General features: G+C 39.4%; 2 protein-coding genes across 5 annotated transcripts in view; one reads left to right on the forward strand and one right to left on the reverse strand.

Annotated features, from left to right (window-relative positions):
* The window catches only part of GALK2 (galactokinase 2), a 134,797-nt gene extending 124,390 nt beyond the window's left edge, over nt 1–10,407 (reverse strand). Inside the window, exon 1 of one of the 2 annotated variants that reach the window (XM_047862984.1) lies at nt 10,190–10,407. In XM_047862984.1, coding sequence (XP_047718940.1) covers nt 10,190–10,209 — 20 coding nt within the window. In that variant the 5' untranslated portion in view covers nt 10,210–10,407. Of the gene's footprint in view, nt 1–463; nt 648–10,189 lie in introns of those variants that run through there. The other variant, XM_047862983.1, reaches the window with a different exon arrangement.
* A 152-nt stretch (nt 10,408–10,559) lies between these two features.
* Nucleotides 10,560–15,233, forward strand: part of COPS2 (COP9 signalosome subunit 2) — a 31,167-nt gene continuing 26,493 nt past the window's right edge. For all 3 annotated transcript variants that reach the window (XM_047862985.1, XM_047862986.1, XM_047862987.1), the window contains exon 1: nt 10,560–10,694. In XM_047862985.1, the coding sequence (XP_047718941.1) occupies nt 10,641–10,694 (54 nt within the window). In that variant the 5' untranslated portion in view covers nt 10,560–10,640. The remainder of the gene's footprint in view (nt 10,695–15,233) is intronic.

A 15,233-nucleotide genomic window follows, 5' to 3' on the forward strand; every position in this document is an offset into this window, starting at 1 on the left:
TTTATGGTTTATTTAAAAGGATGCAGAAACCAAGGTATGGGAGGGTTGTTTGGAGGGTTTGGTTTGGGGCTTTTTGCATGTTTGCTTTCAATGAGTATTTTAGAAAGGAGACTTTAAAAAGCACTATCCACGGCAGGCAAGAAAAAGAAAAAAGGGGTTCAAAGTTAATTTGGGCACTTCTGCTAAAGCCCAGCACAAAGAGTGTACCACCTTCAGCAAGAAAGAGAAAAGAAGGATCTGCATGGATGAAGAAAAACGTTCAACCCTTGGTAGGAATCAGGGTGGAAAGTGTTTGCGGCGTGGTCTTTCTCTCAAGCCCAGCCGCGCGGCCTCAGAAAACCCCAGGGATTCTGTCCACTCCCGGGAGCAAAAGAAGCCCCCAGCGAAGAGCCAGAAGTCCTGGACACTGTCTGCACCTCGCCTACCCGGGCGATCCCAAAACGCGTCATCTCCTCTCCCCCACCTGGGATGTTCTGCCACTCGGACTCGACGCGTGGCAGGGCCCTCCGTAGCCATGTTTCGCTAGATCCTTCTTTCTTCCAGTGTCAACTGGCGAAACCGAGCTCCCGAGGTAATCACGAGACATCTGCCGCAGGCGTCTTTTCTTCCGGGCGACAGCAGCCCTCACCCTGCGGAAATCCTGCAGCTCTGCTGAGGTGGCCGCTTCCAGTCGGCCCCGCCTACGGCTCCTCCTCCCTGGGCTCCAGGGCTTGGTGCCCGCGCAGCAGCTGTCAGGTACAGCCGCCGTGCTGCTCAGCTCCGGGGGACCCGGGACTCGCGGGGGCCCCTGTGCCCAGCGCTTAGGAAGAAGCTAAGGAGGTTTATTTTCTGCGCCCTGGGGCTTAAGTCTGAGAATACAATCATAACCTATTGCCCCAGGTTGGTTTTTCCGTTCCTTTTTTTTTTCTCTTCTTTTTAAGGGTTTTTTCTTTCATGACCAGCAGCTACACCCCTAAATAACACTAAATTGTTCAGTTATTACCTTTTGTGTGGATTATTTCAAAATCGGGCGGTATAAAATTGATGCAGCATTTGATTGAAACACTTTTGCTTATTGAGGCAATAAGAACGGAGGCATCAGTGGAACTTCCCAGAACACAATAGTGAGAAGAAGAAAATGCATGTCTTTTGGGGTGTCTGGATGGCTCAGTAGGCTAAGCGTCTGTCTCTTGACTTTGGGCTCAGATCAGTATCTCACCGTGGGTGAAATGGAGCCCCGGGTCCTCTGTTCTTTCATTGCAGAGCCTGCTTGGGATTCTCTCTTTCCCTCTCTCTCTCTGCCCCTCCCCCCACTTTCATGGGCGCTCTCTCTCTCTCTCTCTCAAAAAAAAAAAAAACTTTTTAAAAAAGAAAGAAAATACATGTCTTTTAAACTGCAAGAGCCTTTGCATCTGGTTCAACCCCTTCATTTTTTCAGTTACCTAGAGAAATCCCAAATGCCCTACTCAAAAAGCATATCATTCCCACCCCATCATTCTACTGTATTTTTCTTTCCTTCAGATCTCTCACAAGTTCCGTATATTTATTTTCTTTTGTACTATTATCTGTATCACCATCTCCACCATCACTACCACTACGACAAAGTAAGCAAGTTGAGGGTAGGAACTATATATCTAGGTAGCACCTGTCGAGATGAACTGAATGAACAACTGAAGCGCGAAGTGACTTCCTAAGGCCACACTCTTAACTGGTAGCAAAGCTTGAATTGTCAATTGAGCACTGTCATTGCTGCTTTAGTTCACAGGGGAATCATGCCAGGGTTGATGCAAAACATAAAGAACTTACAGATTTCTGAAAGGAAAGAAACAAAGACAAATTTGGAATTACAGTATAATTGTTCCTGCTCCCTGCTTTGCCTCCACACCACACACCATTCTGAAAAGTAGGTGGTTCATTTCATAAACCTAGGATGTATGGTCACCATTTTGGGTGGGAATAAAAACAAATGGGCATTAGAGATGCCAAAATGGCAAACAACAATAACATTGCTAAAAGTGTGTAATTGTATTTTTACAAGAGACATTTTTTACAAGGTCAATGTCAGTGTAAGGAATGAAAACTAACATGCCTCACATCCTCTTTCTGCACATTCCTCCCATGGCAATTTTAGAGATAAAAGATGCAACTGCAGTATAAAGCATTCTGAAGGGTTAATATGAGTAGTTGATTGAGTTAAAGATAAAACATTTATTAAGTTCTCTGTAAGCACCATGCATTTACAACACATCATTTTTTTCCAACTGAAGAGACTGATGTAGATTAAAAGGGGCACTAACTAAGCAAGGCCATCAGTCTACTGGATGGGAATGTAATGAGATCATGCAAACTATTTATCAGAACTCCTCTCAGGAAAGAGTGGGTATTAAATGTAGGTAGAATTAACATTTTGATAAGCCACTTAGGTTGATTGGTAAGATCAAGGGAGGGGCACCTGGGTGGCTCAGTTGTTTAAACATCAGAGTCTTGATCTCAGGGTCCTGAATTCAAGCCCATATTGGGCACTATGCTGGGTATGAAGCCTACTTAAAAAAAAAAAAAAAAAAAATCAAGGGATATGCTCCAACAACAACAGATAGTCACCAATTTAAATGCCTTTGAAAGAGAGAAAATTCCTTCCTAAGTGAAGTATATAATTCATGCTACAGCCAAAGTTAAGGTATTTATCACCACCCTCCTACACCCATGCCCCAAACCACACCTTTGCTATAGCTATGGCAGTAGCTGTGTTTCTCTACAACCACAGCTGCTGTTGGAAGGCCAATTTTACAGGGTTCCTGCTCTTGCTGAGCTCTAGTAGAACCATTTCTTCCCTCTGCCCCTTCAAGCCTTCAAGAGGTGGTAAAGAGCCTGATGCTTGCTATTCCCTGGGTGTTTCACCATCATTGTTGGTTCCCTCAACCCTGACCTCATCTCTGTCCCCATCTCTGTAAATAGTCCCTTCATTAATTTTTTTTTTAGAAATAACATCAATTTTTTTTAAGTTTTATTAAATCCAGTTGATTTTTTTAAGGTTTATGCCCAACATGGGGCTTGAACTCATGACCCTGAGATCAAGAGTCTGATGCTCTATCAACTGAGCCAGGCAAGTGCCCCAGTGCCTTCATTAAAATTTTAATTAACCCCCCTGAGTATATTATGAGTTTCCTGTCCAGATCTTAATTAATACAAAAGGAGTTCTCTTTTTTTTTTGCCTTCTAGCATATGGTGTTCAGCCTCTCTAAATAAATGCATCAAAAAAAAATTTTAAGATGATCAGTCTGGGGGCGCCTGCGTGGTTCAGTTGGTAAACCTCTGACTTTGGGTCAGGTTATGATCTCATAGTTTGTGGGTTTGAGCCCCACATCAGGCTCTGTGCTGACAGCTCAGAGCCTGGAGTCTACTTCAAATTCTGTGACTCCCTCTCTCTCTGGCCCTCCCCTGCTCATGCTCTCTTTTTCTCTGTCTCTCAAAAATAAATAAACATTTTTTTTTTAAAGTATCAGTCTGAAAGGATGCCAAATTATGAGCCTATTTGGGGCAACCATATGTCTCAACCTAAAGAGGTGAGGGATCATGAATGCTAGGGTTTACTTAAACATATCACATTTTTATTGAGCATTTTCTTTTTTTTAATGTTTTTTTTTATTTTGAAAGAGAAAGAGAGAGAGCACAAGTTGGGGGAGGCACAGTGAGAGAAGGCAAGAAAGAATCCCAAGCAGGCTCCATGCTGTCAGCACAGAGCCCAACAGGGCTTGATCTCAAGACCATGAGATCCTGACCTGAAACAAAATCAAGAGTGGGACGCTTAACTGACTCAGGCATCCATGCACCCCTGTTGAGCACTTTCTATAGGCAAGGCACATGCTTAGTTTCAGGGGATTCAGAGGTAAGATAGTTGTGTCCTCAAAGAGTTTTCAGCTTAATAAAGAATATAAAATAATCATAATACAGAGTAACATAAAGTTATCAAAAATATACTTTAAAGGGCTCAAATTATGTTGGGAATTAAATGTCAATTATTTTCAACAAAGGTGCCAAGACAATTCAACACAGAACAAAGCATCTTTTCAACAAATAATGCTGGAACAATTTGATATCCATTTATAGAAAAAAAAACAAGCCTCCACATTTACCTCATAGTATATACAAAAATTAAACTTGACATGGGGTCATAGTCCTAATGTAAGAGTTGACACTACATAAAATTTCCATAAGAAAACATAAAAAAAAATCCTGGTGCACTTAGTTTTGGCAAATATTCCTTAATATATCATAAAAAGCATAAAAAGCTCTTACAACTCAATGGTAATAACGAATAATCCAATTTAAAAATGGGCAACAGAACTGAAGACATACTTCACCAAAGAAGATACATGGATGACAAATAAGCACATGGAGAGATGTTCAAAATTAGTCAGTAAGGGTACGCAAATTAAAACCACAATAATACACCACTACACTCCTGCCAGAGTGGCTAAAATTAAAACAACTGACCACACCATGTGTTGACTAGGATGTGGTGCAAGTAGAACTCTTATATACCGCTGGTAGATATGCAAAATGGCAAAATCACTTAAACAATTTAAGAGTTCTACAGTTAAGCATACACCTACCATATAATCCAACCATTCCATTGCTAGGTACTTATCCATATTCATTATCTATTACTACATAAGATTACCACAAACCTAGCAGTATAATTACCTCATAATGTCTATGGCTCAGGATTCAGGGTATGGCTTAGCTGGGTATGGCTTAGCATCTCACAAAGTCTTATCTGAGGTTCAACTGGGGACAGATTCATTTGTAAGATCACCTGTTAGCAATACAGTAAAACCTTGGATTGCAAGTAACTTGTTTTCTGAGTGTTCCGCAAGACAAGTGAACATTTCTAATAAATTTTAACTTGATAAACAAGCAATGTCTTGCAATACGAGTAGTACATGATGCTGAATGTCACATGATCACAACTGAGCCAATGGTTCTCTCTCTCTCTCTCTCTCTCTCTCTCTCTCTCTCACTGTCTCTGAGGGATTGTGGGTGACTGTGTCCCATGCTCAGATGCTCAGTCTCAGGCCACAGTGTTTGGCAGAAATCAGTGATTTTTCAGAATGTTGGAAGGTGCCCACAACTGGCACTAGTATATTTTTGTCACTTCAAGGCACCTTTTGGACAGTCCTTTGCTTTTCCATACAACAGTAAGCTTAGGAATGCTTTGCTTCATTCTAGGTCAGGCTGCCTGCAGATATAGACCCTTTCCTCAGCTGCTTTATTGCCAGTTACATTAAATACAGTATATGACAAGAGATTATTAATACTGTACTATAGTCAACATCCATGCGAGCAATGGCCCCCGTACAGAAAGAGGTTGAAAAGAACGGCAGTAAGAAGGAGATGATTACTGTGAAAGTTAAGAAAACCATAGAGAAATACGAATGATGTATGTGAGTGGCCGAAATTGCAAGATTTTATAAGAAGTCTACATCTGCATCTCGTCTGTAGAGGAGGAGGGGAAAAAGGCAGAGGAATCCCTCACTTCAAATGAAATTAGGGAGATGTGTAAAATGTGGGAAACAGTGCAAAATTTTGTAGAAAAGCACCACCCAAAAAGCAAGGCCGAATAAGGCTGTAGCAGTGCTAACAATGAATCTGTTTAATGACAATGCAATGTCACATTTCTATGAAATCCTCAAAAGGAGGCAAAAGCAAGTGCTATTGGATAGGTTCCTTGTTAAAGTTGTATGAAAAGAAAAAGATTCCATTGAGCCAATAGATAGCAGTGATTCTGTTAGCGTGCTAGTGATAGTGAAAGTCGTCCTACATAATAACCCTCCTTTCTTGTCTCCCTCACAACCAGCCACAAAGGTTTTCTTTTGTTTTTTGTTGGTTTTTTTTTTTAATTTTTTTTTTCAACGTTTATTTATTTTCGGGACAGAGAGAGACAGAGCATGAACGGGGGAGGGGCAGAGAGAGAGAGGGAGACACAGAATCGGAAACAGGCTCCAGGCTCTGAGCCATCAGCCCACAGCCTGACGTGGGGCTCTAACTCCCGGACCGCGAGATCGTGACCTGGCTGAAGTCGGACGCTTAACCGACTGCGCCACCCAGGCGCCCCGTGCCACAAAGGTTTTCAAAGGTAAGTGCAGGTTAATTTATTTTTCTTCATATTTTGTGTTTTCTTTATTATTTTACATTACAGAATCGTAATCATTTTTGTATGAATATTTTTCAGCTGTGGAATGAATCATCTATGTTTCCATTATTTTTTATGGGGAAATTTGCTTTGATACAAGTGCTTTGGGTCACAAGCATTATGGAACGAATTATGTTCGCAAACCAAGGTTTTACTGTATTTAGTTCTTGTGCATTGCCAGAGTGAAGTCCACAGCTTCTTGCTGGCTGTTGGTCAGGTGGTGCCTTCAGCTCATTGACACATGATCCTTCATAACATCGCCTCTTACTTTCTCAAAGCACCAAGGGGGATAGAGTCTCTCCAGCAAGATGAGTTTACAATCTTGTACAACATAATTATATACACATAATCACATACATCACCTTTGCTGTATCTTGTTGGTTAGAAGCAAGTCACAGATCCCACCCACATTCAATGGGAAAGGATTATCCAAGAGCATGGGTAATAAGACCACCTTCAGTCTGTCCACCCCATTACTCGTAAGAAATGGAACATATGTCCACACAAAAACTTGTACACATATGTTCCTAGCTGCTTTATTTGTATAAGCTAAATACTGAAAAAACTCAAATATCCATCAACAAGTTAACAAAGAACTTGTAAGATATCCATACAATGGAACACTCAGCAATAAAAAGAAACAATCAATTGAAACCAATTGAAACAATATGGATGAATCTCAAAGTAATTATACTGAGTGAAAGAAGCCAGGCAAAAGAGAGTACATAATGTATGATTCATTTATATAAAATTTCACAAAATGAAAAATAATCTATATGACAAAAAGTAGATCAGTGGTTGCCTGAGAAAAGTGAAGAGGGTTGAAAAAGGATTACCAAGAAGTAATGAGGAAACTTCTGCAGTAATAAATATCCTCACTACCTTGGTTGTGGTAATGGTTCCACAGGTGTATACATATGTCAAAATTCATCAAAGTGTACACTTTAAGGATGTGCAGCTGTTGTATCTCAATGAAGCTGATAAGATTATACCTTAATAAAGTGTTTAATATATATCTTTATATTATTTTATTTTTATTCAAGAGAGAGAGAGAGTGAGAGCAGGGGAGAGGGGCAGAGGGAGAGAGAGAGAATCTTAAGCAGGCTCCATGCCCAGCATGGAGTCTAAAGCGGGGCTCAATCCCACAACCCTGGGATTATGAAATCAAAAGTTGGATGCTCAATCAACTGAGCTACCCAGGCGCCCTTAATATATATTTTTAAAACTTAGGATCCACTTTCTACAAAGGCATTACATCACATCAATGCTCCCTGTTAACATTTTTAAAAAATGTATTATTTACCACTGAATAAAATTGATGTCAAGAAAAAAAGACTATCATAATTGCACAAAGTATTCAGGATAGGTTGAGTGAGGTGACACTTAAATGGATCTTTAAGGACAGAAAATATTTTGATGCATAGAGATAGCTATAAGGGCACTCCCTGCACAGAAAAAATTAACATTTAGGGGCAGTCAGTTGAGCGTCTGACTTTAGCTCAGGTCATGATCTCATTGTTTGTGGGTTTGCATCTGGCTCTGTACGGGTAGTTCAGAGCCTGAAGCCTATTTCGGATTCTGTGTCTCCCTCTCTCTCTGCCCTCCCCTGCTCATGCTCTCTCTCTCTCTCTCTCTCTCTCTCTCTCTCTCTCTCAAAAAATAAATAAACATGGGGCACGTGGGTGACTCAGTTGGTAAAGCATCTGACTTCAGCTCATGTCATGATCTCAAGGTTTGTGGGTTCAAGCCCCATGTTCACCTCTGTGTTAACAGCTCAGAGCCTGGACCCTGCTTCAGATCTGTGTCTCCTTCTCTCTCTGCCCTGCCCCCTGCTCGTGTTCTGTCTCTCAAAAATAAATAAATGTTTAAATAAATAAATATATAAAGATTTAAAACTTTTTAAAGAAAAATTAACATTTATTCATTCAACAAACATTTTTTTTTAGGACTTGTGTCCCCAAGCACTGTGAAAACCTTTTTTTTTTTTTTTTTTTTTTTTAAATTTTTTTTTTTCAATGTTTATTTATTTTTGGGACAGAGAGAGACAGAGCATGAATGGGGGAGGGGCAGAGAGAGAGGGAGACACAGAATTGGAAACAGGCTCCAGGCTCCGAGCCATCAGCCCAGAGCCTGACGCGGGGCTCGAACTCCCGGACCGCGAGATCGTGACCTGGCTGAAGTCGGACGCTTAACCGACTGCGCCACCCAGGCGCCCCAAAACCTTTTTCTCTGTCTTAGAAAATTTCCAGACTGGGTTGGTTAAATTTGTAAATGACTAAGAATATTATGCTCAAAATTTAGCTGCAGTTTTTCTAGTGCTCCTAGTCACTAACTTAAGTTGAATAATTATTTTCCATTGTAAAAGTAAAGAATTACATTAAAAAGCAGAAAATTATATCAATAAATTCAATATAAATCAACATGCAGTTTTATTCATGTGATCACTATGTACATGGTTAACAGATAATTGCAAAATTGCTATACAAATAGAAAGCACAACTATGTAGTTCTGATTACTCTGAGCAAATAAACCTCTTAGCCACCTTGGAATTCTATTTTCTCTTTTGAAGAATTATGGATTTCAGGTAAAGTAACCATGTGACTTACGGTTCAAACTTCTGAGAGTGATGGATGACAATTATTATTCTGGGACAGCAGTACTAAATCAGGGCTGTCTCAGAAAACTAGGATGTAAAGTCACCTCAGTTATAGGGAGATTTTTTTTTTTTGGTTTGTTTTAAGGTTTACAAGTATAGATCCTAAACTCTACCCCAGACCTACTGAATCAGAATCTCTGGTATGGGATTTGGGAAGTTATAATCTAATGAACTGCCATGATTAGAAAGCCTTAGACCCCAAAGTGATATCATTAAAGGCTCTTCCAATTCAAAAATCCTATGTCTTACAGGGAAATTTTGAATATGGACTTGGTATTAGAAGACATTGGGGATTGCTTCTCGGCCTTTTGGCAACTTTCTTGATGTAATAATCTGAAAACATAAGAAAATGTCCTTGGTTTTAGGACACATACATAGCTGCACTTAAGAGTGATGTATCATGATATCTGCATTTTACTTTCCATTGATTCAGGGTATATATACACAAACACAAAGCTGATAGTGGGTACACACATATTCACTGGACTATTCTTTCAGTTTTTCTGTATGTTTGAAATTCTCACAATAAAACGGTGCGAGGAAAAGACTATTAGGGAAAAACTTTGTTTATAGGTAGGCAGTATCATTGTTATAAATATAACTTTTAAGAACTATAACCAAAAAGATCACAATTCAATGGATTACTAAAAAATCCAGACTGTAATTCCTCCTCTCGGGCTTTTTCCTAAGAAAAAAATAAACTGACAAATATATTAGCTGCAAATTGTTTAAAATAATACTGGTTTTGCAATATTCTAAATGTGTAACAATAATGGCATGCTTAAGTAAATCATTATGAGTTGGTACATTCAACGAAGGGATTATTACCCAACTATTAAAATGATCATTGCCAAGAATATACGGTCCCATGTAATGGGACCCCCAATATATTGTCCCATGTTGTTACATAACTTGGTGTAAAAATAATCCGAAATTATATCTGTGCTATAACTATATAAAATTTGTGGATTCAAGTGAACAGAACTGGAAGTTTATATTGAAAGTACTGTTTGAAACGCAGTTTTCCCCTTGTATTTCGTGTTTATTTTTTCATTCTGAATTCTGCTAATGATTTTGTGCAACAATAATGCATATTTTAAAGACCAGTCGTTTACTGTTACCTTAATTTCGGGTAAGGACAGTAAAGGTCAGTTTATAACCTGTTGAACAACTGAGTAAGACTTTAGGCGCCTTAATTGATCGATGCTTAACGGTGTGGGACAGCCACAGTATCGTTTTGCCGACTACAAACACGCATTAGGTGTAAACCGTGCCGCTAAAAAGGTCTCCAAACATCACAGGAATACCCACCACAATATGTGGGCAAAATGGCAAATAGATGAAGTAGAAATACTACTACCTGTCAAATAGGACGGGCATGTCAGCCTTTTCTCCGCGAAAGGCTTCTGGTCCTACGGTGCCTTTTACTTTCACCAGAATGAAATGGTTCCAGAGTCCCAGGCAAGGGAAGAGACTGTTCCCTTGCCCAGGAGGCTGGAAACTGCTCAGTGTGAGCTCAAGGTTTCCAAGGCCCTTCAGCGGAGATCCTCAGCACTAGACGATTCCCCAGTTGCTAGGTTTAGTTGCTAAGGCACGAACCGCCTCGCAGGAAGAAGGGGCAGTGCACTCCCTTTTGGCGTCGTAGTGAATCCTCCCGATACCGAGCGCATTTGTTCCGGGAGGAAACATTCTGCACCTCTAAGAGCGACGGGAAGGCGAGGAGAAGCTGCGAGTGACGCCTCTGAGCCGTGGAGCATTGTGGGAGGAGGTTGTCTCCAATTTCTCCTCCCTCTCCCCCCCTCCCGGCCAAGATGTCTGACATGGAGGATGATTTCATGTGCGATGATGAGGAGGACTACGACCTGGTGAGGCGGAGGGGACGGAACTATGGGGTTAGAGGTGGTGTCTGGCTTTAGAGGTTGGGGCAGGGGCCACCGCGGCCTCTCCCCGTAAAACATGTGCTTCTTCCCGTCTCTCGGTGCAGTGACAGGACGAGTTTACCTCCTCCCCCTTCCCGCACCGGGCCTGGGCCCTGCTTCTCCAGCATGGGGGAGGGGAGGGTAAAGGAGGCAGCAAAGGGGGTCCCGAGCTTTGCGCTCCAAGTCCGAGTGCCTCCTCGTTTACGTGGACACTCCTGGCCTCCAGGGTCCGGTTTTCGGTGCCTCCTACCTCCTCCCCACCTCCGGAGCCGCCTCGGGGATCGTGCAGCGGTCTAGGCCCTGGCTCTGCCCTCTCAGGCCCAGCTTTCTGGGCTCCTCTTCTTAACCCTAGAACTGAGACAGTGCGAAATGCTGAGACAAGGGTCTGAAAACTGGGGGGCCTTACTGCTCCCAGTCCTGACCGCGAAACGCCACTTGTGAGTCTCCTGGAAACAGAGCTTAATAATAAGTCTTGTATGGGGTCCGTTTTGGTTTAAGGTAAAGGTGCAGCGGAGAATTCAGAGCAAGGATAGCTGAAAAAGAAGTAGTTAAATTACTTGTTTTGTTTAAAGAAAAAAGCTGGGGAGGAGGTTTTGGGGGTTTTTCTGTTTGTTTTGGTGTGTGGGGGAGGTAGGGATAAGGGGATTGATCCAATGGATTTTTTTCTTGACTGAGAGGTTTCCTAGTAATCAAAGTTAAAAAAATCAACCGTATAACAATGAACGAATTTATGTAGCTGAACGGTGGTCTGTGAAGATTCAAGGTTTAACTTATCAACGGATTTACAGGTTTTCAAAAATAATTCACTACCATTACAGGTTGCTATTCAGAAACAGTATCTGTGTGAACTAAGGAAAATTATCCGGATCAAGAATTAGCACCAATTTTGTTGTTGTTGTTGCATGGTTCCTGCATATGATAGTGATGCTGCATTATCCTAAAGTTATGAAGTAGATGTTTAGGGAAATCTGACTTACTTTATATTTTAAGTGCCAGATATTCGTGAGTAGACATTAATATATTGTTTTGAATTCGTGTAAAACTTCTTCGTATAGTAATTTACAATTAATTTTTATATTTTAAATGAAAGCACCTTTGCAAAAGGTAGAGGGAGATGCTTGCTGTTACCTGAAAATCATAGTAGAGGTTTTAATCATTCTTAAACTTGAATGGAGAGTTTTGCTAATAGTTTTGATTTCTGCTTTACGTTTCAGTTTGTGTAAACCAAGTCAGTTGTAAGCAGCACATTAAGTGCATTAAGAATGTATTAGTTGTGATATCATGTGCATTTTTACTTGTACATTTATTTATATTACAGGTATTTTAATAACTGTAGAAGTGTCTCTTTTAAATATGTCTGTTTTTTATTTTTGTTTTTAAACGTTTCTGCTTATCTTTCCTAAACAATAGTTTATTGAGTACATGACTTATTAGGACTGTGATAAACTTGAAGATCATCATTGAAAATGCGGTGTAGGAATGGCCTACACTGAGGCATAAAATGAGAATTTTACTGTCCCATGTAGTGCTCAGTTTTCACAAGAATTCTATTGTTAAACATATATTGTTTAACTTGGCTAGGTTTTCCCAGCTTTTTAGAGCCTACAGTATAATGCAGTACAATACAAAGCCAAATACATAGTTGTTTTGACTTATATTTTCTTAACCAAAAAAAGTAAGATTTTACACTGGTACATAATTAAGTGAATTCTTCCCCCACAGCATTCTGTTAAATAGTCCTCCCTCCCCCCCATATCTCTTACATAGGTATCATTCTGCCTTCTCAATCCTGTATCAAGTAGTGAAAGCTTTTATGCTTTGTTTACTATGAGTTAAAGTCATTTGATGGCGTAAAATTTATTTAGTAATTTATTTTATGCTTTCTTAGTTAATTTCCTTAAACCACTGTATGTTAAAAAAAAAAAAATTAGGAGTGCCTATGTGGCTCAGTCGGTTAAGCATGAACTCTTGATCTCAGCTCAGGTTTTGATCTCAGGGTTGTGAGTTCAAGCCCCGCGTGTGTTAGGGTGTTGGGCTCCACGCTGGGCATAGTGCCTACTTAAAAGAAAGATAAAGGTGGTGGGGGGGAGCACATAGCTGGCTCAGTTAGTAGGGCATGGGACTGTCGATTTCAGGATTGTAAACTGAAGCTGCACATTGGGTATAGAGATTACTTAAAAATAAAATATTTTAAAAAAAAGATTGAGGGAAGCTGGTTGCCATTTCATGCTTACATGTTGTCAGAAGAGAAGTTATTGGGGGTTTTTTCGTAGTTATTTGCCTGGGTCTTGTTGTTTCTTGCAATTTAAAGAGTCCAAAGAATTGACTTGCTCTTTTAGGGAAATTTCTTTTTTATTAAAAGAAATGTATGATTTGTGGGAAAATTTGCCATCACTTCATTTTAGTCAAAATGTTAACTAAAGCCATGAGTATTTCTGACCACAGATATATTCAGCATATCTTTTGTAGGTTGTTTATTGATAAATTTTAATGCCCTAAATCATTTTTTGTACTTGTCCCATCTAGTGGAAATAGGTAGTTAGGATACCACCAGGCAAAGTAAAAATCTGTTTCTAAAACTATACTGTTTTTATCTAAGAAAGTAAATAATGGTTTATGCCCAAGATCTAGAAGAAAAGAGAACCAACTTAGTTTTAAAAAAAGAAGCAAACGTGAAAGAAATTAATTTGCTTGAGCTCTTATTTCTAAGACCTATTTTATTTTTTTATTAGAGGGAGACGCAGGCATTATCTAAGCATAGGAATTTATGTAGCATTAAATGGAGAAGTAGGAGATGATACTGGTAAATGTCTTGATTATTTGCTGGTCTAATAATACTAAATAATAACTCTACTGCCATTCATTAAGTAAATAAGGTTATTGGTAAGTTAACTATTGCAATTCCACCGTCCAGCCATTCTAGCATGAAGTTGCTTTGTATTTCTAGTAATCTTTTTAGAAAGGAGTTAGGACAGACTGACTTCATTCCAACAATCTATCCTTGAGTAGATCCTGTGATAGGGCACGGTATATTTGAGTTTAATGTATTGCAAGCAAAAAAAATTGTCAAAAAGGTAGAGTAATTCCACTTGGTTAAATGTATTACCAATCTGTGAGTCTTATATTACCCTAGTCAAGCTCATAGCTGTGATCAGTGAATGAATGTTTAATAGTGTTGTGGTTTTTTTTTGGTCTTAGTATATATAGTATACTTATACTATATACTAATACTTAGTATATTTTAATGCCATGAATATTTACTTTGTTCTTTGCTTTTTGGGAAGGAGAGGTGTGAGTCTTAACTATAGGATATCTTTATGGAATCTCTTACTTCGTTACCATTTTAACAAGATCAGCAAATGATGGCTTGAACTTTATTTTCTCATGTTATAAAAAAACCCTAGAACATAGTTTAACAAATTAAAAACTAACACTACTATTTTTTAAAAAATATTTTTGAATTACTACAAAAAATATGTAATCTCCTTTGAAAAAGAAGTGGCAATATAAGAACAAAGGCAAAAGAATGATTCTAGGAATTTGTATATTTGGTATAAGGACTGTCAGTTATCATTGTACAATATGAGGAGCTTTGATGTTAAAGGTTATTTCACTCTGAGACTCTTGTCCCAGTAAGTTAATATTTGACAAAATGTTGTACAGATTTTCAAACAATATACTGTTTATGGTCTAGGCCAGTGTTTTCTATGTTGCACACACATTTGGAGTTGCATGTAGACTTCATGAAGATGAAATTTGATTGTACAGCTGAGGCTTTTAAAAGAAACTTAACATGTTTAATTGTAAATAATTGGAAACAACTCCAAGTTATCAATAGGAGGGGAATACTATTGATATTAATAAGGTTATAGATGAATTATATATCCATGGTGTGGAATGCTATGTTGGCACTTCAAACCATGCTACTAAACAATGTTCCATGATACGAAAAACTTTTGATCAGTTGTATTTGTCAGGACTCTTGGGCATAAGAGGAATATATGTCAAATAAGCTTAAACTAAAAAGAGCATGTGTTGGTTTACATCACCAGGAAGTAGAAATATGGTTGGATTCATGGCTCAGATGATGGTAGTGGGTCTTTTTTCTGTTTCTGTATCTCTTCCTGGTCTGCTTTCCTCACTGTGTTGGCATAATTGCCTTCACAAGATGTAATGCAGCATCTTCCTAGCATTATAACCCAAAGCCAAAAAGGTGTTCCTTGCTAGAGCTAACAGCAAAGCCCTAGGAAGGACTTTTAGTGACCCAGCTGATGTCTGTGTAGCCTTCTGTGAACCACTGGCTCACTGTAGAGAGGGAGATGGGTTGCTTGTCCTCCTCTGTGGATGGCGCACTGTAATTGAGAGCCCTCACCTGGGAGAGAAAGGGTTGATCACCAATGCTCTGAACATAGTGAACATATATCCACTATAAATATGTAATCTGTATTACAATTTTATTGGGTAAGAATAAAATTTATTTTATTG

The sequence above is a fragment of the Prionailurus viverrinus genome, chromosome B3 (assembly GCF_022837055.1).
Source record: "Prionailurus viverrinus isolate Anna chromosome B3, UM_Priviv_1.0, whole genome shotgun sequence".
NCBI classification, from domain to species: domain Eukaryota; kingdom Metazoa; phylum Chordata; class Mammalia; order Carnivora; family Felidae; genus Prionailurus; species Prionailurus viverrinus.